This window comes from Chlamydotis macqueenii, chromosome 9, assembly GCF_036417535.1.
Source record: "Chlamydotis macqueenii isolate bChlMac1 chromosome 9, bChlMac1.mat, whole genome shotgun sequence".
Taxonomy (NCBI): domain Eukaryota; kingdom Metazoa; phylum Chordata; class Aves; order Otidiformes; family Otididae; genus Chlamydotis; species Chlamydotis macqueenii.
The window spans coordinates 10,247,641-10,275,138 of NC_141564.1; the positions used below are offsets into that span (position 1 = coordinate 10,247,641).

Sequence of the window (27,498 nt, forward strand, 5' to 3'; positions counted from 1 at the left end):
AGGGGTAGGGCTGTGCCTGGGCTGCAGCTGGATGCCACAATGAGGGAAACCCCACAGTCCCCCAGAGCCAGGCTCCTCTTCTACTCATCAGGTACCAGGGGACACAGTGCCACTGGGGAGGTGGCCCTGGGAGACAGGGGGCCATGGTGCCACCTGTGTAACACCTCAAAGCAGAAGGAAAGGTACAGGGAGGGGGGGGGGGAAAATATATCCCTTTGCCACCTACAGCACAAGCCATTGCCAAAAAAAACCCAAACCGAAACAAAAACCCCCACGCATTACTTCACTTTTCATGTGTCTGACCCAGCCTTGCTGTCTAGGTCCCCCCTCCCACATCCTTCCTGTGAGTAAGGACCACGTCACCGGGCAGCCGTCACCATCAGAAGCGTGCAAAGCCAGCTGGTGAGCATCCCCTCCCCGGGCAGCAGCTGGGGGACGCGGCATTACTCATGCTCTCCCAGCAGCATGGGAAAGCGCAAGCTCCTCACCTTGGAAAAGCCGGTTACTGCGGATACACGAGGCCCAGGCCCTGCACACCACTGTGCATCCAAAGCACGAGCATCAACGGGCTGTTTCTCCCCGCGTGCTGCTCTCAGAGCACCTTGTAGGGGCATAAGGAACCAAGCCACAGCTGAAGGGCCAGAGCCCACAACATGACCTTGTAGACAGAGGGGATATTGAATGGTAGATACACAGTTTTCCCACCATCTCCTACGTGAAGGCTTTCAGCAGCCACAGCGGCTTCAAAGTGACCAGTGCAAGTATCTCCTGAGATTTACACCACAGAAATGTTGTGTAGAGGATGGGGAAGGCACCGGCCAGCTGCACGCCCAGGTAAGCTGTTCACAGCAGCATCACCCTGCTCCTTCCATCTAACCTCCGAGCCTGACGTGTACAAGGAAGACCTCAGGAGGTCTTTACACCACTAGCTCTGCTCCAGGGGTTATTCATTTTCCCCCAAAAGAAAAATTCTGCTTTTGTCATCAGCAGACCGCAGGGTCAGCCTCGCTATTGCATCCCCCAAATGGTGAGAGCAAAAGCAAACGATACATAAAGCATTCGGCAACTGGGTCCGAGCCTTAATAAACGGCTAAAATGTTCCAAGTCCTCAGATATCCGGGCAGATTAAGTATCATGTAAGGACAAAACACAACAGATTGCCTTTGTAATACTTCTCTCTTTGGAGAATTTCTGATTTTGTGATGGATTAAGCTAATCAGTTTCAAAGCAAAGACCAATGCAGCCGCTGACTCAACACAGATAAACCACCTTACCAGCTTCCCCAGGGGAGCAGATCTTCAGGCAAGGAGCAGCACGGGGAAGGCAGATCACACCCACAATGACAGAGGGGAAGTCCCCAAAATCACCATCTTTCCCCCAGAGCTGAGATACCTTGTCACCAGTTGGGAATCACTGTACATTAGGGTAACTACGCCATTACAGGAACAATCTGACATGGTTATTTATACCAGCATTCAAACATGCAGCTTCCAAACCAGCTATTGGACAGTCTTTCCTCTGTGATGGCAAACAAAAGACCTGAAATCCAGCTCCAGTTCTGGAGTGTAAGCAAAACATTAAAAACAAAAACATTAAAAACAAAAACATTAAAAACAAAAACAAACAAACATGGTTAACCCCCCATGGTTAAACTCCTCTAGCTTGGTCTGACTGTAACAGAGTGAGAATTCACAGCTTTTGATTTGGCAGACACGTGGAGACAGTACCCACAGCAGAGGGGCAGTAAGGCAGGAACGCATTCCAGCAACACCACTGAACCTGGCAGGACACATGCCCGTAGCCCGGCACATGAGTGCTAGTGCATTTTATCCCACTTCCACAGCAGTCCCCTGCAATACTGCGTGGAGACACTCGCATTGGCCTTAAACAGATCCCTGTACCGGACAGCCGGTGTTCACCAAGCCGCGTGCACAGGCTTTGTTTGTCTTACTGAGAAGCCTCGTGAGTTACCCAAAAGAGAAACCTCCTACTTCCGTATTACCGGGATGGTGCTTGCTCATCGCGCTGCTGAACGACATCCTGATTGCCTCTTCAGGATTTTGTGACAATCACTCAGAGGCTTTTGCTCTCTGATACTCATCCTGCTAGAGTCTTTTTCATCGTAGAGTGTAAGTGAGCGAGCTAAAAACCGCACTGACACACCAAGCTTTTTTCAATTAAAAAAAAAATACTCTATTTCATTACCAGTCAATTTCATTCCAGTAAGGCTTTTTATATAAGTTAGATATTTATTTTAATAAAAAGAAATAAATACTTCTCTTTTCACATTAGATAACTCCCTGGAGACAGAAAACAAATAAACAAACAAACCAACCCCAACTACAGGGACTTCACTATGGATTTGTTACAAATCAAAAGATGGTAAATGGTCTTTGTATGGTCACCACAAATCCAGTTTTAGGAATCAAGTAGATCGTACATATTCCAGAAACAGAAGCAGCCTCTCCTCGAGGAAACAGTAGCTAAGCACATTGTCCTTGGGAAGATAAGTTCAGCTAACACAACCGTTACCACCACCACAGATGACAGTCCCATGTGTCCGTAACGTGGCCACGTGTGCTGTGAGGTATGAGCGTTCATCTCAACAATGGAGGGTCACAGAATTTCTTCATCACTGTTCCCTTGGCGAGGTCACAGCAATCTTTCTGGCTTGCACTTAAGGTGCATTAGCTAATTTAAAGAGAGTTACTGTCTCCAAAATCGGGGGAGGGGGGAAAAACCCAAACTTAACCGCTACTTAATAGCCTAAAGATGAAAATTTGTGTGCCTGCTGCCTTTTCAAATAACATATTAGAAAAGTAACTAAAATAAGTCGTTCACCCCAAGGTGATCACAGTGATACTATAATAGTGCATGTCTCACAGCAGCTGCTGATGGATTATTTCCCACACCATCTTCCTGCGGAAGTAAGGCATGTGGTTCTGAAAGGAAAGGAAAAATCCATTAAATACAAAGTCACGGCAGAAAGAGGCAGAAAATATTCACTAACACCCAGGTAATTCTTTAAGATGAAGTTCCTTTTAAGAACTGTCAACACCTACCATTTGGGTACAATATGGGTTTCACTCACACAGCTCCTAAGAGGGTGACGTGACAACCTAACAAAACCCGATTTACTTGACTACACAACAGCTTACAAGCACTTCAATAGAAGACCATTGCGTTGTAAAACCACCAGCGTCTTAACTGGTCAAAGAGTGAATCCAGAAGGTATAAAGGCCAGATATCAGAAACCCACTGGCTGCAGTAACTTGTCTCAGAGGAATCTCACTGACTCAGCTCGGAAGCAGATACCAGACGTAAGGATGGAGAATACAGCTCTGCCCTGCTGAGGCCACTTCGAAGTTCCAACCCCAGCAACCATGCACCAAAACCAGAGAGGTACAAAACCTCAGCCCCGACCCCAGACACAATTAACAGCTGCTGCGTAACCTCCTTGGCTCTTGTATCTGTGCAAAAAAAAAAATCTGGAGCTGTTTATAACCTTCACTCACCTGTGTAAAGGTTATCGGTTTGTCTCTGGAGATATAATCAGCATATTTACACACAAAAACCCCACAGTCGCTTCCATTCAATTGCTGAGGGATTTCCTGATGAATGCAAAGAAGGTGGAGAATTTTCTTAAAAGAAAAGCAATTTGGAAGCAGCAGACATCACCAACATCACTACACTAACCAGACACTCGGGAACCTACCTGCATAACCCATTTACCACTCAGGACACAGGAACAGAGCCAACGAACCAGGCATCATCCCTCCCCTCTGCTTCCTTTACCTGGATGTTACAACCCAAATTCTTGGCAGGCTGATAAGGGATAGCAGCCTTCTTCCCTGCAAAGTGTCTCGAGGTTTGCACAGTGTTGCGTTTCTTAAGTCGAGTATCTAAATACTGCTTTTTACTATTAACTTGTTGAGAAACATCAGCTCAACCCTTTGCTTTGTCATAAGCCAACATTCACCTTAATGTGGCAGACTAATTAAGAAAAAAAAAAACAAAACAAGCAACCACTAAGTGTTCAACCAGCAAGGAGAGGCACTGCTTAACTATTTCATCCCAGCATGATTTCCTGGTGTGGTACCGTAAGAACACGAGATGCTTATGGCTGTTCTCTAAAGGCTTGGACTTACTAGAAAGAGTCAAGAGCTTTGTGATAAGGGGTTATAGTTCACATTTCACATCCAAGTAGTGCTCACATACATGTGACTCCATGCTGCGAAGAGTCCACTCTGAAAAAATCAGCTCCAGATTTCTTTTCTCCCGGCTTTCTTCTTGCAGGTATTGGCTGTTTAAAACAAGATAAAAATCACTCTTCATCTCTGTAATCTAAGCCAACATAAAAAAGGATTGCAGGAAGATGAATGGCAGGACAGTAATATGTCAGAGGATCCTCACAGCAGCTGATTTAAGGCATTTGGAGGAAAAAAATCCCGACCTTAAATTTACAAACACAGTGAGAGGCTGCGAGCTAGTGGTCAGGAATGAGACCAACTATTCCAAGAGAGCCTTCCACAAAAGCATAAGCTCATTGCTTAGTAGAGGTCAAAAAAACCCCAAATCACATGTTACCAGAGGAGGAATAGAAAAGCCAAGCAAGAAACCATAATGCCATAATTCCACTGTGTGCCTTAATCCCACATAATGGGTGCACCTCCGGAAGAACAAACACAAAAGCTTTTGGGCTAATACCTCTGGCTGAGGAAGTCCCCAGGCCACCAGCTGCTGGAAGAATACTCTTGAGGAAAAAATTATCCGATGCAGACCTGTTCTTATACCCTTTCCCAGGCATCTGCTGTTAACTGTTCAGGAGAGCACCAGGCTAAAACAACACTTGGTTTGTCTCTGTGGGGCTGCTCAGTTAAGGGTTTTTACCACTTCTGCACCAGTGGCAAAGACATCTAAGGATGACGGCATGCACAACGTGAAAACTGTACCCGTTGCATTTGAGATGTATGCCAGTTGATGCATCTGGAAAAGCTTGCTACAAGACATCTGTCTTGAATGAGAATATCAGAAACACAAATAACACAGTAAGGACAGGAGGGCAGCCTCTGGGGTATGCTGGAGGGAAATACAGTGGCTTTGCTTAAAACACTGAACAGAATAGAAGAGGTACAGACAAACCAAGAAGGAACAGGAGAAAGGATGAACATTCCAAGGGGAGAGGAAAAGGTGTCAATACTAGGACAGCATAAAAGTGCTGAGCAATAACGTGTAAAAGTTTATGTGTAGCTGATGACAAACAGGAGTGAATATACCCTAGGACACCAACATTACTGATCTGCAATTTGAAAGTTCCTAAAGAAGGGGAAGTTAAAGAGCTCTTGGAAGACTGTAATCCTTTTACAGTCAGGCTGGTATTTTGAAACACTTCCCTGAAATTCTTCCTTCTCATTGATTACTAACAAGGTCAGTACATGTGTGCCATGAGGCTATCACATATTTGACAGTGACACTTTGCAAGTGTATATAGTGGGAGGGTGGCAGAATTCAGACATCCAAGACCCTAGGTGGAGGGGACAATGTGAGACTAGATAAGTAGTCAATGTCACACAGCTCACAGCAAGCAAACCAAAGCTTTCTGTTTTGTTATCTACAAGAAATGTGAAAAGTTGCAGTCGTGTTACAGGGACAAAATCCTCAAAGCTTCTCATAATTCACAACATAAAAGCAGTGACTGAGCAGTTACTTACAACAAAGTTTCACAGATCTTGTCCCCTTTTTGTCCCATTGAGTCAAAGTATTTGATGGTCTTCTTTCTGACATCTATGACCTGTTATTAAAAGGTGACCTTTAGACAAAGCACAACCTTGTGCTGCACGCACCACAAAACTTAAATGATTTTTTGAGCTAGTTTTTTTTCTCCCCATCCAATTCTAAATAAAAAGCCAGTTTGACTCACCACAAGCGTCCAGTGCACTTTCAAGTGAACAGGCACTAAGATGAGGTCCTGCTTGAAGAGATCCACACCTCTGGTCCACCTTTCTACTGCTTTGTGGCCCCCAGAAATTAGTTTGGGATAAAAGAAAGTACTAAAAGCATGAACTGCCGGATATCCTTCCTTCTTATTTCTTTCCACCAGAAGACTCATGTAGAAATTAATGACCTGTACCATAAAGAGTAAACTTGAGATGTAAAATAAGATACTAGCTTACCAGAAGAAAAATACAGCAGTCTTTGCTGGCCACCCTTAAATATGCAGCTGAGAGAACTCCAGCCTCAGCTGTCAGCTTTTGTTCTGAGAATGTTGCACTTGGTTACTTTTGCAATTTGGTAAAAACACCTGCCACCCACTCCAATACCTAGACTAACTCCTGGAAGCTGCATAATACAAGAAGTAAAGGAACTTCCAGAAACACTAGACCCTTAAGTACCTAAAATAAGAACTGTACACATATTGCTAGGCTCTGCAGCAGAAGTCATCCAATAACTTCGAAAAGACTTCTGTACACAGTGAAGGGGTATTTTCAAATAATTGCTGAATTAGAATATCACTGTGCTGCAGCTAGTTTTACCTCATCATTTAGCCAGCGAAGGTTCCTTAGTGTGTGGATGTCTTCACGAGTGACCTTTAGTTTGAAGGCACTGCTCATGATCTCATCTGGCTCACCTTTGCCAAATGCGGCAATGACCTCTCTCTCCATGGCCTGAAATGAACAATTAAATGGGGAAGGTCTTGTGAAACAGAGGGCAGCTGACTTGTGGGTAGCTTTCAGCTGAAACAAGGCCTATCAATTAAGCTCAGGTGATGGAGCAAATGGCTTTGCCAGGCTTTTTTTCCTAAGTTAGCAACAGTACTTTTTTGGTTTCTTGTTTGCTTCAGCACCCTAACTTTGAACTTCAGAGCCCAGGTTTGGTTCAATTTGCTTTCACAAAGGAAGCTGATATAAAACACATCGACTAGCAAACACACTAAAGCTGAGAAACGAACAGAAGCACAGCAAACGCCTTTCCCAAGTGATGCTGAAGCCCTTGCAATACTGAGGTTTAAGCCAACCACAGTAGGCGTTCTCCATGCCAGGGCAGCTAAGTCAGGAGCCTGAAAGAATTTGAAGGGGACTTCAAAAGGAACTGAAGTAACAGCAAAGGGGGAAACTGAGGCAGCTACACTGGCGCCAGGCAATCAGGAGTCCAAGTTGCACCATGGATGTTTCCACCTAAGTCTGCTTAAGGAAGGCAAATAAACCAGTAGGTCTGTTAGTATAAAATACCCTGATCTGCAAGAACATCTCCTTGCTTGAATCTGGGCTAGCAAAATAAGAAAAACACCTGGCTTTCCTTGTACCGAGCGTCATTTTGTCAACTTTGTAAACTCTGGATTTGCTAGCCCTTTCCAAGCCAGTCCTCAGCGGGCAAAAAAGGAGGTGCTCAATTAGATCAGCATGACTGCAACTCCGAAGAATGTAAGCAGCCAAAATTAATGCAAGTAGGGGAACCTGAACTCCCACTCCCTGTTGAGTAGCATAACTATGTTAACTCCCATCACTGCTGTTACATGCAGCGCAACCATGCCCAGTGCGCAAGCATCACTCTGTGAGATCCTGAGGACATACACTAGATGCTCAGGTCCCCCACAAGCAATGCAACACTGTGGATCAGCAAAAGCTTGTTTTTCAGGTTCTGTCACCATGGTAGGACAGGTTAAGAGGCAGAGCCAATATAACTGTATGAAGCAGGTTAGCACTGCTCTGGGAGACTGTTGTTAAACCCGGACTAATTTTTGTCCTGGTAGCAGAAGTCCCACAAACCCTTAGGTTAGCACAACTGAAGTGTGTGGAGCATACTAAATCCTCAAAATCAGCTTTATTGATGGCCCTTGCACTGTGGAGTCACAGCTGCAGACACTCAGTAACAGGTTAAATGCAAGTTCTTAAGATTTCAAAAAGCCTTAAGAACCACCTATAAGAAATGGAGTTCCTTGCAGCTGTTTCACAGTTTTCTGTTTTGTCTAACAGTCAGCGATGGTACCTCTGTGAGCGGAGAAAAGTGTTCTACTGTTTTTTCTGAGCTTGGGCATTTCTTTTCTTCTACAAGGGCAGGTGACTTGGACAGAACAGGTTCCAGACGTAATTGGAGCAACACCTCTTCTGAGATTTCAGCTCCATACTGTCTCTGTTAGACAAAAGGACATTAAGCTAGCAAGCAAGCACAGATTTGTTTGCTAGGGGATTGTGCAGAAAATCTTGCTCATGTATAAAACTGGAAGTGTTTTTGTACACACATCCAACCAGCAAACACCAAAGTTACTTTTTATTAATGACTGCATTCCAGCTGTGCACCCATGTAATGCTGCAGTCAAAACTAAACGGAGGCAAGAGAGGCAGAAAGTTAGTTTGACCTGGACTAGCATTAAGAACCCCAGTACAGCCTCCACAGATAGGTATCAAGTTGAGATCAATGTTTCTGATTTCCATGACTAAATTCTTTTTTTAAATCTCAATCCTGACCAGAGATGAAAGCCACAGAGATGTACTTCCTGTCTGACAAGATAACACTAAAGATACTGCAGTCCAGCTTTGAAGGCCAACTAAGTCTGTGCACTAAAGATTTTTAAGCTATACTCAACACATTAAAGGAGAAGAATAAAAATAGTATAGTGTAGCATGCTCATAATAGTTTAGAAACACAACTAATGGCAGCAAGAAACCCTTTGTGATAGTGCTGCTCATCAAATAACGCTCCCGCTTTCCTTGGGAAAAACAACCAGGATAAATACACTATTTACTCAACAACGTAAGTGAAGAGTGCAAAAATTTCTGATCACAAATAGCTGTATTTTCCTAAAATGAAATAATGAATAACACCAGCTTACCCCTGCTTGTTTCACTGATCTTCCCTGTTCATGAGAGTTTTCTGCTGGTGTGTAGTACCTGCCAGGAGCAAGACAGAGAGAAAGAGAGAAGTGAGTTGTATATCCGTACTGACCTGTATACTTCTCAACAATTCACCTTCTGGATAAGGAATGCTTTTTCAAGGCTGATTCTGCCTAGAGCATCAGTTGCACACACGAACACATGACAACATCACCTCAGCTTCCAGCATCATTCTTTTGTAGCAGCAAGACTGGAATAGAATGAAGAGCTGGGAGCTTTGCAAACTTTCTTCCAGCTACATGTGCAAGACTCCTTTGCTTTCTCTTTATCAGTTTCATTATTTGGGAAAAGGCAAAGCAACCAGCGCTTCCTCTATCAACTGCTTTGTGATCTACTAGTGATAAATACTGCATGGTAGGTGTTATACTGCAAGGTATAACACGAGCATCTGCAACTATACTTGCATCCAAATATAGTTAGCTTACGGAAGCGAAGACCAGCACATTGAATTTAAAATGGGACAGCTACAGGACGTTTACTTGCCTTCTATAGGCTAGTCAAGAGAGTGACTATCCCCCATTTGGAGAGGATTATCATTAAAACCACGCAGACTCTGAAGAGCAAACAAATACACAGACATTAAAGTCGTCCATATATATGTCCCTTCTTCAAAACCAAGAATTTGCATTGTCACCAAAGATCCCCTTTTTCAGGAGGGAGACCTACAACAGCCTCTCATGGTGTCCTACACTCATGGTACTTTAAAGGCTTTCAGTCCAGCACGGTAAGAATACATATCACAAGCCTTGTCAAATTACTTCACTTAGTAGCTAAATATGAAAAAAAAAAAAAAAAAAAGGCAAGAAAACGCTCTTTTTGCTTGAACTTATCATACTCTAATCAGCTATTTTATTTCCTTCTCTCCCCTCAAGCTTAGGGGAATCACTGACAATTTAAGCACAAGAACAGTGCTGCACAGCTAAATATAGTGCCAGTTTAAAGGAGAGAAAACAGGGACAGAATTAGCTAAAAAACAGAGACAACAGGACTGCCACAACTGAATTTCTCTCTGCTCCCATCTATGCTTTCTCCTCTCATATTTCAGAGTAGGTCACGGCCGAAAGATGCATGCATCAGACTGCCAAACAAAATCTCTCCCTGTAGCTGCACTTACTCCAACCAAAAACCCCTTGCCCTCAACAAAACAAGGCCATCTGAACTCAGTCATAGTCCTGCCAGCTCAGGTAGCCAATACAAACAAACGCACTGGCCCCTCAAAGAGGCAGACAACCCAACTGCACGCTTCCTTTTTGGTCTCGTATTCAAACCCAAGGCATCCTTTAAGTCAGAAAAACTCCCTCAGTCCCACCAGGCTCTACAAGCTCTCTAATCCTTATGTTTAGGATCCTAGTTTCAAAATAAAGAAATGAAACCTCAGCTCATTAATGGTTTGGCAAAAAGACACTCAGAAGCAAAAATGGATTATGCAAAACCAAGGACAACTTGGTACAGCCACCACTCTCACCCTCACTGGCTTTCTTCCCACAGCAAAGGACCCAGAAAACACCACACCAGCTGTGTGTTTGTCACACAGCATGGCCCTAGCATGGGAGCTGTATCTGAGATGCAATGGCTTGTGAGCAATTCCAGCGCCACAAGCCCCTTCTGCAACACCGAGACAACAAATACGATTTCTCTTTTTCTGGATATTACTGGCGGGTGAAATAGACATGCACACAGAGCAAAAGAAACAAGACCCATGATTAAAAGAGACTCTACCTGATCATATCACCTTCCTGAGACCACTGTGGGCTGCAAACATCTGCATGTTTGATACCTGCAAAGAAAAGCATTAATATGAAAACAAGAAGTCAACTTTCAGTTACCATCAGATGTACATAGCTCTTGGTTTATGGGCAATAAATTAAAAAAAAAACAGAACTTTTAATGACGGCTGTACGGTTAGGAAGTTCAAACTCTGGCAAACAGTTTGAACTTTGAATATCATGTGCGAGTATATGAGAGCCAAAGCAGGGCATTTATTAAGTTTTAAATCCTAGGTTGCACATGAATAAATGAGTGATTTTTGCAAAACCAGATGCTCCTCCAGGCTCAGAAGAATAGCTTGTCATTTTCCATAACAAAACAAGCTTCTATGATAGCAGAACATTTAAGTAACAAATGGGAAAAAAAGACTGAGACAGTAGTAGGTTTCAAAGTTCTGCTATCATAGAAAGAGTCATACATAGCATTAAAAAGGGATTACAGAGTAACACACCGCAACTCTGAGTTAAGTAACGGGCATCTAAGGTGCGCAGTAACGTATCACCCTCCACTAGCACAAACAGCCAGACACTATGACATTCTTCTCTATACTGCAGAGTTACAAGCTACAAACATCACTTACAGCAGTGTCTCTCTAATACAATTTTAAACAATTTTTTTTCACTTCAACAAAAACCTTACAAAACCATTTTAGCCGCCAATAACTAGCCATGGTTTGGCGCGGGGAAGTGTTCCTCTCTTTTTTTTTTTTCTTTTCCTTCCTTACTTTCCAGAGACAGCTCATTTCATTTTAAGAGCTGACATAAGCTATACTAGCATAAACACACTGGCTGATTTAGATTTCCTTATAAATAGATATATATTAATGATACATTAGCACTGATAAATCTTTTTAGCATAATCTGTATCTTTGAGACTTAAGGAAATGCCCTATTTTGATTTGAAGTCTGCTTACAAAGCGCAACAGATATGAACCATGAGGATACTCACTGGTCCTTAGTGTCACACGTGGACAGACATCTCCACTTCTTTGTTCTTCCAGATGACTCACAGTCATCACTGGTTTCTTGGAGTAGGCTTGAACACTTTGGTGCGGCAAAAAAACAGAGAAGAATCACAATGTTTATAGGTACAGTATTTGCTATCAGTGCACAGCAATTCGCTAGAAAGGATACAGCTTATTCCTACACAACTTTCTACAACAGAGTTGGAAAACACAGTTAAAGCAATAGAAATATGTATGGTAAAACCAGGCTGTTTAATCCTTTCTGTTGAAACATCCTGTTTCCTGCACTGGTTTCATGACAAAATGCAAAGGGCATTTCCATGAGGAGGCAGTTTACATTCAGAAGCTTGGCTATTTTCAGCTTGGGCATACAGAAGACAAAGGAGTCAAATTTTCTGTCTCTTCAGAATTTCAAAAGAGACTAACCAATCTTGATATTTGATTCCTTTACCTTTTCACCAGCAAATCAATGGCTTTTTTGGTTTTTCTTTAAAAAGAAAAAGTATTCTTTGCACATCTTACGAATATCTGGATTAATCTGAGGAGATAACTATTTTATGGGACAAGACAGCATTCATTACAACCATCCTTGACCAATTCTTTTCAATCTATTTATTAAATATTATGCTGACGCTGAGAATGGAACGTCCACAACATACATACTTCTGAGACATTTTACTTCAGACCTGCTCTACTCCAGCCTCAGGGACTCCATGCTCATCAGCAGCTGGAGCCCATTAGACACATTTCACAAGAACACTCTCTGATTTAGCTTCATCTGAAAGGAATCTGTTTCACAAGCTCCAGGTCTGCTCTGAGATATGAGCCAAACCACAATAATCAATGACTGGGAGATCAGATGCTGAAAGCAGCCTTGACCCACCCTAAAATGCTATTGCCAGTGCACCTAAAATTACATGAGATACCATTTTCCATATCATTTTCATGCACCGGAATGTTTAAACATGATACGCTGTTCTGAAGTCAAGTGTTTACATGTTTTCTAACTGTGAACCACTGGAGATCAGGATTTTTCCAAGCCTCGGTAACAACCCATGCTTCCCAGCATTTGAAGGGAACTGCAAGAAAGGATGACACTTTCTACCACCTCACTGTGTAGAGAGGCATGCTGGAATCAGGCATGATGGCATCAGCATTTTACAAGAATTAGGCCCCTTCTACACAGCTTTCTGGTGTATTTATTCCACTGAGATAAGGGCTTCTATTACTTTTGTTTTCTACTTGTGTAGTTAACTTCAGGCAATCTCTTGACACAGTTATAAGATATCAAATATACTCAAAACCAGTGATGTATGAATCAGAATTACACACAAGTTCCCCTTTGTATGTTGCTTTAGGAGCTGGAATTCTACACAAGTCGAATTTTGTCAACTTAGCGTACTGCAAAGAGAAAACGTCCTATGATTTGTGTGAGAAGAACTGGGGGAGGTAGAAAGGAACAGAGAAAATTCTGGCATTCCCTGTGTTTACCTTAAGTTTCACATTCTCAGATAAAACAGGATTCCTGACCAAGGAGACACTCAATTGCAAACAAGAGGAAGACAAATTATTTTTAATGGTGCTACAGAATAACCAGTACCACGGATTTTTATACTAGAAGTTACACTGCCAGCGCTACAATGAGATACTACCTTTCTTAACACACAGACAAGAAAGGAGTATCAGAAAGAGACACATGTCCATATCAACAAAGGAATCTCCACCTTTAGAATATATGTTCATAGAATACTCATGCTTCATTGTGGGGAACTGAAGGAGGGTGTCGGTGTTTTGAAACTCAGTTTGCCCCAACACCTGTCCTGTCTGGAACCCTGAGTGTAAGAAAGATTAATTCCCCTCCCCTTCCATGTACAATAGCTACAAAGTTGCCACCAAAAAGTTAATGATTATTTTTCCCATAATTACTTGCAGAAGCTTGTCGGCTGTGGATTAGAGCGGCTCCTAGGATATTTTTCCTTTACCAGTTCCAAGAGCTGTTTGTATTTCTGCTTTTCTCCTCGATGAACATCCTAGCAGAACGGAGGGAAAAAACAAACAGATTAGAAGTAAACATATGTTTGCATAAGAAGCAAACATTTGTAATCTGGATATAGTAGGGACTGCACAGGCTGCTTCCAAAATACCGGCACATTATTCAAGTTTACTTTAGCAGGAATTCCCACACCTTCATTTTGCGTTAACCTTGCTCTAGGAATCTGTGTCCCACCATAAACCTCAAAATTCCTTCTGCAACTGTTTCCTCAAATGGAGGCCCCTTCTCTTCAGCTGTGGTCGGCACCTCTGGCATAATAATTCAGTCTAATATGCATTCCTGAGAATATACATAATGATTGGGTGCTATGACTCCCCAGGGTATCTTAATCATACTCCACAGCTTGCCATAGCCTGCTCTCCTGCGTAAGCTAGGTTTATCAGGAATTTTCCAATAGTTGCTTCAGTTGTCACTGTTCCAGGACTCGATGGCAAATAAAATTCTGATTTTTCCAGAAGCATTCCTTCAACTTTATTAACTACACCCACTGTGCTGTTACAAACTGCCACTTTGGCATTTAAACACAGTTTTGTTATAACTGCCAAGTAATTTCATTTCAAAAGACACCTTTCTCACCCAGCGTACCTCTTCAGCAGTACAGAAAGGCCTCCTCATTTTGCTGAACTCTGAAGTTGCGGATTCTGGCACAGTGTGCTCCTTAATGGGTGGCCTCAGTGTTAAGATGCCATCTGGAGCAGGTTTGATGTGGTGTTTGCCATTCCTGCTTGTGCTAAAAACGTGAACAGCAAAAGAAATAGTATTAAGAGAATGTACTGCTGCATGAAGCTGTTCCTCCCCACATGCAGGCTTTGCATTTCTGCTTGTTGAATTTGATGAACTCTCCACTTAGTTCTCCAGCCTGTCCAGGTCCCTCTGGATGGCAGTACACCCACCGGGTGCCTCAGTCACTCCTCCCAGTTTTGTATCACCTGGGAACTTGCTGAAGGTACACTCTGACCCATCGTCCAGGTCATTAACGGCAATGTCAAACAGTGCTGTCCCCAGTACTGATCCCCGGGGCACGCCACTACTGACTGGTCTCCAACTAGACTTCGTAACGTAGTCACCATAGCACCTCCAAGCTGTGGTACACAAGACTATCCATTCAATTTTGACACTGGAACAGCAGCATCAAATCCCATCACCCATTCCCTCCTTCTTCCAGCTATTTCTGACTCTGACATAAGTGTACAAACAGTGCCTCAGCATCCCCCAAAACAGGTGCAGTGTAAAGGCTAGTGCTTCTACCAAATCAGGAACTATTTTATGCCAGTCATCATGGAGGTTTTTTTGAGACAAGGTTGCTTTTTTTCCCTATCAAATTAACTGTTTTGGACCTTTTCACAAGCACTCCTGGTCTCAGCCTCTTCTCAAGTTCAACACTTTCTCCTACCATAGACCTTTAATCTTTATCTAATCTCCTGTGTCTATGTAAGTAAGTATCTGGATTTAAGGAAAAAGTTTAAAATTGGTTGGGGGGTGAAAAAAGCAGCTGGAGAGCATCCTTAGTACAGCAGTCTGGAGGACTTCCAGAATACCTGGGAAAAATATTGCTATGTGGACACAAACACAAACATTAGGCAACACAGAGGAAGTGCAGGAATGAAAGCGAAAGACAGGAAACCTTTCGGAGAAGTAGTCAAAGAAAACGGAAGGATTTTTACCTCAGATACGGAATTGCCTTGTGACAAAAGGCTAGTGTTTCCTTATTCAAGCAAGTATTGGTTCCACAGGGCATTTTATCTACGAGAGAAGAGCATAAACCATCAGTAACTATAAAAGCAAACTGAAGAGTTTTATGAGTTTACAGTAAAGGGCTTCATCAAAGATAAATTATTTTCATTTTCTCTCTCACATCATAATATAATTTGTGTTATGTTACTTCAGGATACTTTCAGATTTTCATATTGGCAACTACAGAAAGTTCTGCACACAAGGTATTGCCAGCCTAAACCTGAAATGAAAAAGGGTTATCAGGACCTACTACCTAAAATTAGCATTTAAAACAATTTACTTCTGGCAAGCTGACAGTGGACATATCGGAACTGAAGGACTGCATTCAAGGTAGCTCTTGTACTGAGCTGACAAGATAAATGCCTGGCCTCGATCCAGAAGCAGTGCAAGGTTGCAGGGAAGAAATAGAGTTCACGCTCAAATATTCCTAGATGCTACCCAGATACTGTGCCTGCAATAATCCGTACATAAGCCTAAGGGTAGGTTGCACAGTACACAAGGTAGGGAGAAAAAGAAATGAGTTAATAACTTGATGTCAGTCTTACCAACTTCTAGCATTTCTATTTCTAGCGCAGAACCTGTTGGTCTTTTAGATGATGGGTCAGAAGTAGTGGACTGAGTCTTAAATAAAAACAAAAAAAGTACCAACATAAGTACATTCTGAATGTGAATCCAAGCAAACATAAACTTCCTGAAATTTAGTCAGCTCTATTATGACTTGGGGACCATAATTTGCTGGTTCAGATTGCAGGAGAATGCAAATCTTTGCAGGATCTCTGACATGTACACTTTATTTTTTTAATATAGGCTCTCATACAATGATTAAAATTATTAAAACAATACAAGCTTATCACCGAGTTCTCCTCAATCAGCTCCTAAACATTCTGAAGTGTGATAATTCAGCCCCTGAAAAATACATTTTGCACAAATAAGAGTTAATGGCTCTCTCAAGAACGAATAATTAGAGCATGAGTTTCTTATTCCTCTTATCCTATGGAGCAGTAAGAACAATAACAGTACACCTGTGAAACAAAATAGGGAGTCAGGCAATTCATGACTCATTTTTACAGAGCAAAAGTCCTACAGGAATCCTCTCCTGCACTGGCGGATAACAAACCTAGCAGGAAGGGGTCTATCCAGAGGAAGTATCCAGTTTTTTTTGTAAGGTAATATATTTTGACTCCCTAACTACAGGCTTGAGAAAAAGAGCAACAGATTACAAACACACTAAAACTATAACCTTGAACAACTGGAAGACGTCATCACCACACTTTGCTCCTTCCAGGTGCTAAAGCAGAGTATGCAAACTTGAGCAAGGCAAACCCAGCACTCAAGAGCTGCCTGCTATACACGGAAAATAACCACCTACTGCTGTACAGGCTGAGAGCAGGCCCAACTTCAACACACATTAGGGAGAGCCACTTCCTCTTTCATCTTCCATAGATTCTACCTAATTTCAAAATCCTTGCTAACCTCTTCTGCGGACTTTGCAATGGGAGTGGCATTGCTGACTGAAGCCTTCTGGTGTTCACTTATTGCCTTGGCTGGCAGCTTCACCAGAGCAGATACTTCTTCAACTTTCCCTTTACACTCAGAGACGGCGTAAGCTGAAAAACAAAGACAGGTCATATATGAACATGATTTAGAAGGGGATTAGGATTTCTATTTGCATTAAAGCCCATCTCCTTCATGCCACCTAAAGCAGTGTAACTCATTTCAAGTTATACACTCTTCTACCAACAGCAGTTGGTGGTGATTTTTGTATCAGCTGGCTCACTGAGCAGTCCTTCAGAGCCAGAGCTCAAAGACTAACCCATGAGTCTGCCAGCCAGAGCTGCAAAAACACTCTGCTTTGGAGAACACCCCCTGTTTCTGGAGAAGCAGCACAGGGTGCAATTTATCATGCTCACACCCTCCACACATGCATGTACTCTCGTAGTTTATTACATGTCACTCTTATCTAGTTGAGAAAAGTTGTTTGATGAGGTCTAGGAATCAAAACCACCTAAATCTGCTCTTTTCAGCATCAAAGAGGCAGAGACATGCAACCCCTCAGACAGTATTTCCAAACATCAACAAGCCAGGGCTGTCTAATAAGGGGCTGTGTTAAGAGATTAAATTATATTAGACAACAGCATTTGTTTGAAGATAAGAGAATGACATTTTAGCAGATGAGGGCATAGATGGTGCCATGTTCTTAGAAGCAGATCTGGCCTACTAAGACGTGGGAATTGTCTCTCCTACTGCGAGTTGGTTATGATGCTAAAAGGAAGAAGGATAGGGGAGCAAGATATCAATTTGACATAATTTTTAATTGTTTTATGCTTTTAAGCCTGAAAAGCACATTAATAGTTCAACAGCCCCTACCATTAAATAAGGGGCAGCATCGATCGCCAAGCAGTAACTAGAAAGCTCCACCTCTCCCCATAGAACTTGTGCTAGGAAATGTTGTACAGCCTAGAGAGCATCACTTCTCCCTCTTTATTAGTAAAGACAGGAAAGGGGAAATGCCCATCTCAAATCATGACCAATGCAGCTGGCATCCAGAGGCACCAACACGGCGGCAGGCAGTTGCATAATTTTACCCTTAAACACTTTGTGGAGGGGATATCAGACAAAGCCTCGCTGAGGAGAGCACTTCTCTACTCCACTGGTTTCTCCTATTCAAAGTCTCTGCTGCATCTCCATCCTTTTTTACTCATCTTTCCTCTACCTTTTCCAAATGCACATGCCAAAATTTTCAGATTCAGACTAAAGTGACTCGTTTTCAATTCAACATTTTTTCCCCCCCACCAAATACACTAGCTCACAGAAATACCATTCTTCTCTGCCTGCCACCAGTTTAAAGTTACCTTTCTTCACATCTCAGATTCTAAGTGATTCCTTGTGAGACATACAGGTGTTGTGAACTGACAGAGGTACATTGTGAATACAGATAGGAGGGAGCACACAGATTTGATTTAAAATACTCCATCTGCTGACATGCTCACTGCCAGAGAGACTTGGGATATCTCCTGCTGGCCGTAAAAGTATTGTGCCCTGCCACAGTCAACACAGACACCATCATAAATAGGGCCAGGCCCTATGACAGACACTCAGGCCACTGGCTACACAGACGGCCACAAGGAAAGAACGGCTCGAAAAGCCACAGTTTCATTAATAACGCTGAAGTACAAAAGCCAAAGTTTTCTACAGTACACGAAACCTAAGAAAAACCAGGCATATTAAATACTTCCGTAATGTGCAATACCTGTTTTTCTCTTTTTTGGTTGAGTCTGGTCAGGATCTTCCACAGGTGGCCAGACACTGAGGAAAGAACACAAAGAACAGAGTTTTGCAATCACACGTAAGCTCCTAACAGGCTGAATTCCCTTCGCAGGGCCCAAACTTCCAAAGTTAGTTCTCATAGTTTTCAAAGGCCTCCCCCTCCAAGTGCCTCAGGATCATCTCACACAAACCCAACTGCTGCTGCTGAGCATCTCTCACCAACACTCCCCACCTCTGCCAGTCAATGGACCACGCACAGAGAGCTAATTATGCCACTAAAGCATACTAGGCCTCTTTCTCTCATTCTGTTAAGGCTTCCTTATGTTTTACATTTATTCCTATCGCCAAGAAATTGCCTAAGCTAATAAGTAAAGCCTTCCTCTTCCCTCAAGGAAAGAAGCATACCAGACATTACTAAGCCATCTCAGTTCGTAAGCCACTACACTGAGCTGGAAAGAAAAGTCTAAGTAGGACAGGAAATAAAAGGTGGGAAAGCAACTCATGCATACACCCACTTAAATAACTTACTGCTAAATGAGCGTTCGTGAGCTCGTTCTTGAAATAATTCTTAGCTGCACTCTTTCTTACGAAGCTTAAGTCCGAGTATTATATCAGCTGATAATAACGATAAAATCTAGGAAAAAATTTCACTTTGGGAATAGAGCACAAAGGTTGTTCCTAGGTTTTGGGTTTTTTTTTCTATTTGCCTCCAAAAATGCCATGACAGATGGCAAGGACTCTTTGAAGAATTCTTTGGTCTTTCTTACAGAAAATAATTTCTTTTAAACTGTTATGCTCCCAAACTCTGCTGGTATCATCGCTTCTGGACTATCTTCTGTCTGTATCAGGAGCACAAAAAGCAACTGATATCCTTAATGGAACCTTTTATACAATACAAAGAATACTTGCTACCACTATGCTATTAAAGTCAGGCAGAAAATATTGGGGGTAGGTGTCAAAGGCAAATACATTCCTATAAAAATGCATTCTTACTCAGTATATTTGATATTTCAGAAGGCAAAACTGAAGAAGGCAAAATATTTGTATCCCCCTGCTCAATTTCTAGCAAGAGCTAATGAATTCCGAGCTGCTCTTCAGCAAAAACTTTCAGCATCAGTCTTCTGCAGGGATAAAGCACAATCCAGCCTCCTCAAGCCTGCACTCTGAGATAAGCGCAGTTTAAATACCTGACTGTGGTTACAGTAACTGTTTTTGAACAGCAGTGCCTCTTTCTCCAGCTTTAGCAGAGCACCCAACACCTGTGACAACATTGTTACTTTACCAACCACTTGGAGGTTTAGAATTTGTATGATCACAAGAAAAGATTCATTCTTCCTTGGCAATTCAGAAGCAAATTGGGAAATCTTTGATGATTTTCTGAAGTAGGCATGGCCAGGGAACCCAGATGGGCAAAAGGAAAGGGAAAAACAAATCGATGCTTAACTACCTCTGTCTCCAATGGGAGTGCACAACCCAGTGAGAAGGTTAAACTGTCATTGCAACTGGGGTTTTGTCAAGGGCCTGGGAGAAACAGGTAATTGCACAGGGGGTTGAGTAATATTTGAAACATGCTGAAAAAAATGGGCCAGAAAATAAAAGTAATTTGAGACCACTCTCCAGGTAAAGATGGGTTCATGTCTTCCATGATGTAGAGAAGACAGCATCCATTTATCCATCTATTTTACTTGCCTCCTTAGCAACTACACACAAAAAAAACCAAAACAAAACAAAAAAAACCCTGCAGCATCCAGAAAGGCACATTCCTTGCTTTGGGATTGTGCTCTGCACAGCAGCTGTGAACAAGTATTTGTGCAAGTGGTTCTTTCCAGAAGATGTTCACTTTTCCCATTCACTCTGGAACATGAAACACTAAGCAGAGCCTCCTAGAGCAACAGTTACTCCCAGAGAGACCAGCCACACTCCCCAAAACACGGCACATGATCCGTACATTCCCTCTTTTCACACACACAGAAGCAACAGGCACAGAGATAGTTTAGCCACCTGTCACTAGGAGCTCTGGGATGCCAGGTCAGGCATCCCCCTTTCTTCCAGGCCACACATATTCCTTGACTTCCCCCCCCATCCAACATATCCCTACGTGTGTATATACTGCTCCCTGCTCATTCAACACGCGTACTCCAAATCTCCGTCCCTTTTATTTCTTTTCAAGCCCCCACCGTGCAGATGGAAAGCAAGCGAGGGGGTGGGTTTGCCGCCGGACTTATCGGGAACATCTGGAACCCGCAAGCAGCTCACCATCACACGTGAACGACAGTGACCGCGGGCACAGCGCGACCCGGGCCAGGAGGGGTGCGGCCTGCCCTGCTTCACCCATTCCCGTCCCAAAGCGGGGGCAGGGATCTCCGGGGAGCCGGTCACCAGCCCTGCCGCCCTGGAGGGGGGGTTCTGGGCGGGCAGAGGGGCCGAGCCCAGCCCCGGGGCGGGCAGCCGGAGCGAGGGGGAACCCCGGGGCAAGCCAGCGCACTGCACCCCAGCTCAGACCGAACGACTACGGCCGCTCCTGCCCCTCGGCGCAAACACAGGCGCCGGGCGGGCTCCCGCTGCCGGCAAGCGGACCCTGAAGCGGGGGCCGGGGGGGAACGGGAGGGTCCCGCAGGCCCCACCCCGGGAGGCCGCGGGGGCTGGTAACGGGGCGAGGCCCTCGGGCGGCCGTGAGGCGGCGGGGCGGCTCGCTGACCTGGGGGGCGGCCTCTTGCGCGGCGGCGGGGCCGGGGCCGGCGCGGGGCGGCGGGCGGCGGCGAGGAGGGCGCCGAGGGCCCCCAGCAGCCATTGGTACATAGGCCCCGGCGGGCCGCGGCGGAAGTGCGCTCATCCCCCGCGACGGCCGCCGCTCCCATTGGCTCCCGCCGCCGCCAACGTCGGCCTGAGGTCCCGCCCACTGCCGCCAAGGGGGGGGGGGACTGGGGAGGAGCGATGCGGGCGCGCATGCGCGCCACCATCTTGGCGTTACCTGTGGAGACGTTAGCGGCCCGCCCTGTCCGCGGCTCCCCCGCCCCTTCCCTCCCCGCTCGCTGTTCCTCCTCTCCCTTCCGTGCCTTCCTACATCTGGGTAAGGAGCTTTCCCCCTCAGAAAGCGCCGAGCCGCGCACAAGCTGGGAGCTCAGCGCTGGGAGCTCCGCCGGACCGGTCCTGCCTGGACCCGGGGAGCCGCTGGGCCCTCCCGGGCGCAGAGAGGTCGGTCTCCCCTCGGGGAGAAGCCGCTCTCGCCTCACACAGGTCAGAGAAGCAGAAGCCTTTCCGCGTCCTGGGAAGCAGAGGCCGGGCGAGTGCCACCGGCGGCCCCGCCTCTTCCTGCTCCCGCGGGGGCCGAGGAGATGCCGGTCCCGGCCTTACCGGGCGCAGCCCTCCCCCAGCGCCGGGCGCTTTGCCCGCCTCCTGCTGCCCGCTCGCGCGGGTGCGTCCGGTTCGGCCATGGCTGGAGCGCGGCGGGAGGGGCGACGGGTGGGTTCTACGTTCCACCATTGCGACTCCGGCCGAGATGCAGGGGCGCCGAACGGACGGCTCCGCTTAAGCGGCTGTTCTAGAACGCGCGAACGGCTTTACCTGTTGAGCTGGCTCCTGGGGGGTTTAAGCTGGCTGTTAGGGCAAGCCCGCGCCCTGCCCCGCCATCGGCGGGGCTTTTTAATTCGCCGTGTCCCGAGCACTTCTCAGCTGTTACCTCAGGGGTGGAAATCAGCACGGGGGAAAGCTGCAGGTGTTGCTGCACCCATGTCCTGGAGAGGCTTGTCCCATGAGGAGTGATTTTTTTTTTTATTTTTTTTATTTTTTTTTTAAGTCTAAGGAAGCTGTGGAGCAAACTGGGCAGGTTGAAGCACTCGGGGCAGGAATGGCACTTTGGGGCAGCCTTTGTCGCAGGAGATCCCGCTAGCTTTTCATGCCTGTGGGGAGTTTAAGTGACGATGGTGTCTGCTTTCATTAAAACGACCTTCCTCATTAGTTTGGGAACTTAATTACCACTCCACTTAACGCTCCCGGGCTTGGGCCAAGGAAGATGCCTGAGGCGTGGACGCAGAAGCGCGATGCGGTAGCGGGGTGCGGACAGGGTGGAGGCAGCCCGGCAGAGGGCACGGTAGCCCCGCGCAGGGCCTGCCCTGACTGGGAGATGCTTTTTCAAATCGGCTTCTTCACTTATCGCCTCTTCCCTATCCCACATGTTTTAGCTGAATCCTGTAGCCGAGAGCCTGAGGGGGCACAGGGCATTTGTTGAATTCCTGAGTAAGGAAAGATGTGAGTTTTTTCTCGGTTTAGCTCTGCGAAGCAAAGACTCGTCTGCAACACTCCTTACTGTTTCCGTCCACGACTGCGTCTGCAGAGAGAAAGCATGAACGCTGAACCCACCAGACAATATCCTACAAACTAGGAGAGGAGGAAGGACGGTCTTTTGGGGAAGGGGTCTTCCCTGTCTGCAAGGCAGATGTGGCACGCTTGAGGCTTCTACAGCTGTGCTGCGCTGCTCGCTCCGGTCAGCAGGCGCTGTGCCTACAGCAGGGACAGTGCTGAGGCTTCTCTCCTGCCCTGGGACACACCCCCCCACCACCACCACCCCAGGCACAGGTGTGGACCCAGCCTAGGGGCTGCAGGATTCTTCTGTCAGGCGCGACCCCCCAGCTGCAGTTTCCTCCATCCCATGGTATAACCTACCACAGGAGGTCTTAGGGTTCAGAAAAAATAGGAGAAATCTCCAGAGTTGTGTTTGCTGTTTTAAACAAGCTCCTGTGTGCCTCCTGATAACACCACTTCCTTATCCTCACCAGGACAGGGTAAGGACAGTGATTTTAATGCTATTAAATGATGTAAAAACATCTGTATGACTGGCTTTGCGTGTGCTGGAAAAGTACCTGACTGTGACAGCAGTGTCCGTGCGACTGAGGTGCTCATGCAACATCCTGCGCAGCCTGAAGGGTTTGTCCCTGGCGTGTGAGGACAGCTAATGTGGAGTTACGTGATCTGATTCTTTTTTACATGGTGTTTGATATAAAGACTCTTGCAATCTCTAAAATGTCAATAACCAAATACATATAAAAGTTAAGTTTCATTAAATTCATGCTACCAGACTGAGCAATCTTTCTTCTTGGATTTGGGTCCCTTGTTGCACCTTACATTAATTGCTTTTTTTTTTTTTTGCCTTTTTTTTTTTCCCTACGTATATGGGAAAAACTTTCTTTCTTTTTTTTTTTTTTTTTTTTTTCTCTGAAGGAAAATACAGCAGTAACTAGATGTGCAGAGGCTGTATGTCATAATTCCTGGCGTGTCTTTACAGGGCAGTTTTACATCAGTTACATTTCTCAATCCCTGTAATTTATGCAGCTGGTGGTTAACTTCATGACTTAATTCCTTAGTATGCCTTTGAGTTTCTTGCTCAGTACATTGATGCGTAGTGACTCAAAATTATGACACTTGGTGCATGTAAATCCAGAATCCTGTTACCAGGCATTTAAATACACATGGATTACCTGTGTCCTGTCTCCGATCCGATAGTGAATGCAGGTAATTACAGAATCTGGGCTCATTAATTGTGCATTACCCAAAGTCTCTGCCTTTAGAGCAGCTTTGGTGTGAAAGCAATGTAGTCCACATACCTTGCATGCTAAAGCAGTGTGTTTCAAATTACTGGGATAACAAAGTAATTCCACTGAGTAATTAATTTTAGGGCTGGAGGAATAATTGATAATTCGGGATATATACGTAATTTTGGGTATATAAAGCATAATACACTTAATCTGCCGTTAAAATGTCTTTATTTTACATGCGTTCAGGATGATGTCCAGGTGGCACAGCGCTATACCAAGGAGCTGTTTGTCAGTGAGATGTTTCCCTGTTCCCCCCACCACCCCCCTGGTCTAACATCAAGAGGGCCCAGGTTGGCTCAGCACGGCTCTGGGCACTGCGCCCTGCCCAAGCTGCTGCTGCCGCCCGTGCTTTCGCTTGCTGCCTACAAACAGGGGCTTGGCGTGGAGGTTTGGAGCTCAGCGAGTCTCAGCGGCATGCATTTGCTGATGCTTTCACATTGCTCGCTAATCTTTGTGGTTCTTTGCCATGGGTATCATCCCACTAAATGTGATTCAATTTGTCAACATAGCTGCCGTGTGACTCGTGTGTGCTTAGCCGGTCAGCCCATTTTGTACAGTCACTCTCTATCAAGTGGGATCGCGTGAAGCGGTTGGAAAAAATACCTTCAGTTTCACCCCGGATAGCTCTGAGGCTGAAACCTGCTGGCTCTTTCCCACTGCCCCAGTTCAGCAAGGTTACGTGTTACAATGCTGTGTCTGTAGTTAAGGTGCATTTATAATACTGGTTCACATTGGTTGCATTTTTTCGTTCCCTGTAATTTACATAGCTGAAGGTTAAGTTCACAGCTTCGCTGTGTATTATCCCTTTCGGTTTCCTGCTCGGGACGGGAATAGCTCTAAGCACACCTCTGTCCAGCAGCCTCTTTAAGCCTGTGTTTACGGGGCATTGTAGCTGGTGGGGTGTATTTCACCCAGGGGCCCACATCTCCAGCGTGCCTGGCTGGGTAACCTCATACACGTGCAAACACGGCACCTAACAGCACATCGTGGGAGCGGAGGTGACTGACTTTCCTTTGAGGACCTCGCAGCTTGTCCCTGCTTTCCACTCTAAAATGGCCACTCCAGGAGGCAGAGTCCGTCTCATGCCCAAGCACCAGTCTGAGCAGTTTTACTCAGGATGTAAAATTGCAAAGCACGAAGTCACCTCCTTCCTGAGCTGAGAAGGGCAGACCTGAATTTGTGCCTGTCTTCTCACCTGCCCACCGACGCCTCCCAGACATTCCTACTTCCCTATGGGCTGTGGTGGTGTCATTTGTCATTCGGCTCAGAAGGGACTCCACCGTCACCACCACTTCGTGGAGAAAGAAGGGCTCTGAGTGCAAGGTAGGGGTCCCTCAGCTTCCCATCACCATTGCCATGGCAGAGACTTGCGCAGAATGGCACGTCTTCTCACCTAGGGCAGGACCCAGCTGCATAACAGTGCGGTGTCAGGTCCACATGTGGTCTCAGCTCTCCACCATCCTTGTCCTGGGGTGACAGAGCTCATAGTGGGGCAGGAGTCACGCTGTGAGATGCTGCACTCTCACCCAAGCCCGGAGAGCTGGACCCCTGCCCACAGCCCCTGGGGCCGTGCCGAAGAGGTTGAGGAGATTGGTGTGCTGTCCTCAGCGCCCACTCTGAACACAGCTGGTGGTGTGGTGGCCATAGACCTTCTCACCCCCGTCCCGATGTGTCTTTGTGGGAGGTGGTTGATGTTGCCTAAGGGTAAGTGGAAGAGGAAGGCAAGGGATCTGAGGGCAAAGTAAAGGAAGAGGGTGCCTGAAGCACCCTGGCCAGGTCTCCCAACCCCATTTTCAGGTCAGGATGGTAAGTCCCACCTGTCCTAATATTCCCCCACCTCTCACCCCCGTACTTTCCCATGCAGGAAACGTCCTGCAGGAGCAATACCCAGATTGGACATCCTGGCACTGAAGGCCTTTGTGAGAGCCCAGAGGCATCTCCGCTCCAACCCACCTTTGGAAAAGGGGCTATAAACTGGGACTTCAGAAAGTTTTGGATTTAGCCAAGGCCTCCAGCCTGCCCAGTGTCTGACACTGGGTTTCCCGACGACAGTGCTCTGGGGGCTTTATCCGTGGTCCTCTCTAGCACAAACAAACTATTGTACTTGACCAGTTGCTTCTCAGATCCACCACCTTATCACATTTCATCAGCGGCTGCCGGATTCACAGACCCTCCGGTCCGTGCGTGGCGCTGGCCTGAGCAGCGTGTGCAGCAGCCGCTCTCCCTCAGGCTGGTTCCTCAGCTGTGAGGTGTGATTTCATTTACCTTTTCCTAACAAGATGGAGCTGCGACTAGTGGGCCCTGCTGCTGTCATGCGGCAAGCGGAGTTGTGTTGTTCTTCTGTGGTGGAGGGCAAACAGAAATACTGCGGCGCAGAAAACACCACTGGTGATGATGACTCATGTCCCTGCGATGCCACGTTAAACTTCCTAAACACAGCCAGCTCTTTTTTTTAAGCAGATGCTGAACTTTGCAGATGGGAATTGCCAAACTAGAAGCCTCAGAGGAAAGGGAAGATGCTGGCGGGCTCCCGGGAAGGGACTGCATGCTCAGCACAGCTGTGGCCGTGTGTGGAGGATGCTGCTGGGAAAGCTGATGTGGAAGCAGGGTTAAACTTGGCTGCTAGGTAGAAGGGCACAAGCACTGACACATATGACTGCAGAAGAAATGCAGAGCCACGCATTAAAGCCAATCCTTTTTACTGGGACAAAACCAGTTTCTGAAGGATGCATTCATGTCCCAACCAAGAGCTAGGTGTCCAAAGATCTTCTCCTGCCTTGGCTGGTGATGAACAGAGGCAGTAAAGAGAGGAAGACCACAAGGAAACTGCTTTCAGTAATGATACAAGGTACTGAGATGCAAACTCTCAATAATTTGAGTCATGCTTCCACATCTGGATCCCGCGGAGCATCCTCACAGCCACAGGGAGCCCTGTGGAAGCTTGGGCTGCAGGAGGGGAGCTGGGGTGAGCTTTTGGGGCAGATGGCCCCACTCATGCCTGAGCATGGGCTGTAATTTGGGATAAACACTCAGGGCGATCTGCATCTTAGTGCCTGGCAGGTGACTTGCTGAGTGTGTAAATGAGAATTTTATTCTAAGATGATTACTGCATCCAGCTCTGGGGCCCCCAGCACCAGACATGAACCTGTTCGAGCCGGTCCAGTGAGGGTGGTGAGGCATGGGGACAGGTTGCCCAGAGAAGCTGTGGATGCCCCATCCCTGGAAGTGTTC

General features: G+C 45.8%; 1 protein-coding gene and 1 long non-coding RNA gene across 3 annotated transcripts; one reads left to right on the forward strand and one right to left on the reverse strand.

Annotated features, from left to right (window-relative positions):
* Positions 1-2,227: 2,227 nt before the first annotated feature.
* On the reverse strand, positions 2,228-21,497 carry SENP2 (SUMO specific peptidase 2). 2 transcript variants are annotated; one of them, XM_086754983.1, is made up of 17 exons: positions 21,375-21,497; positions 18,660-18,715; positions 16,883-17,016; positions 15,955-16,030; positions 15,340-15,418; positions 14,261-14,405; positions 13,549-13,652; positions 11,607-11,701; positions 10,611-10,668; positions 8,831-8,888; positions 7,987-8,130; positions 6,534-6,665; positions 5,921-6,124; positions 5,712-5,791; positions 4,219-4,303; positions 3,516-3,611; positions 2,228-2,942 (listed from the first exon to the last, which is right to left on the reverse strand). In XM_086754983.1, the coding sequence occupies exons 1-17, from the start codon at positions 21,473-21,475 to the stop codon at positions 2,880-2,882; spliced, it is 1,710 nt and encodes a 569-aa protein (XP_086611109.1). In that variant the 5' UTR covers positions 21,476-21,497; the 3' UTR covers positions 2,228-2,879. The 2 variants fall into 2 exon arrangements, with proteins under 2 accessions (XP_086611109.1, XP_086611110.1); XM_086754984.1 differs by lacking the exon at positions 6,534-6,665.
* Positions 21,498-21,760: 263 nt separating this feature from the next.
* LOC147599681 (uncharacterized) lies at positions 21,761-24,775 on the forward strand. The gene is made up of 2 exons (XR_015259383.1): positions 21,761-22,091; positions 24,454-24,775. It is a non-coding gene; the product is annotated as an uncharacterized LOC147599681 (long non-coding RNA).
* Positions 24,776-27,498: the final 2,723 nt, after the last annotated feature.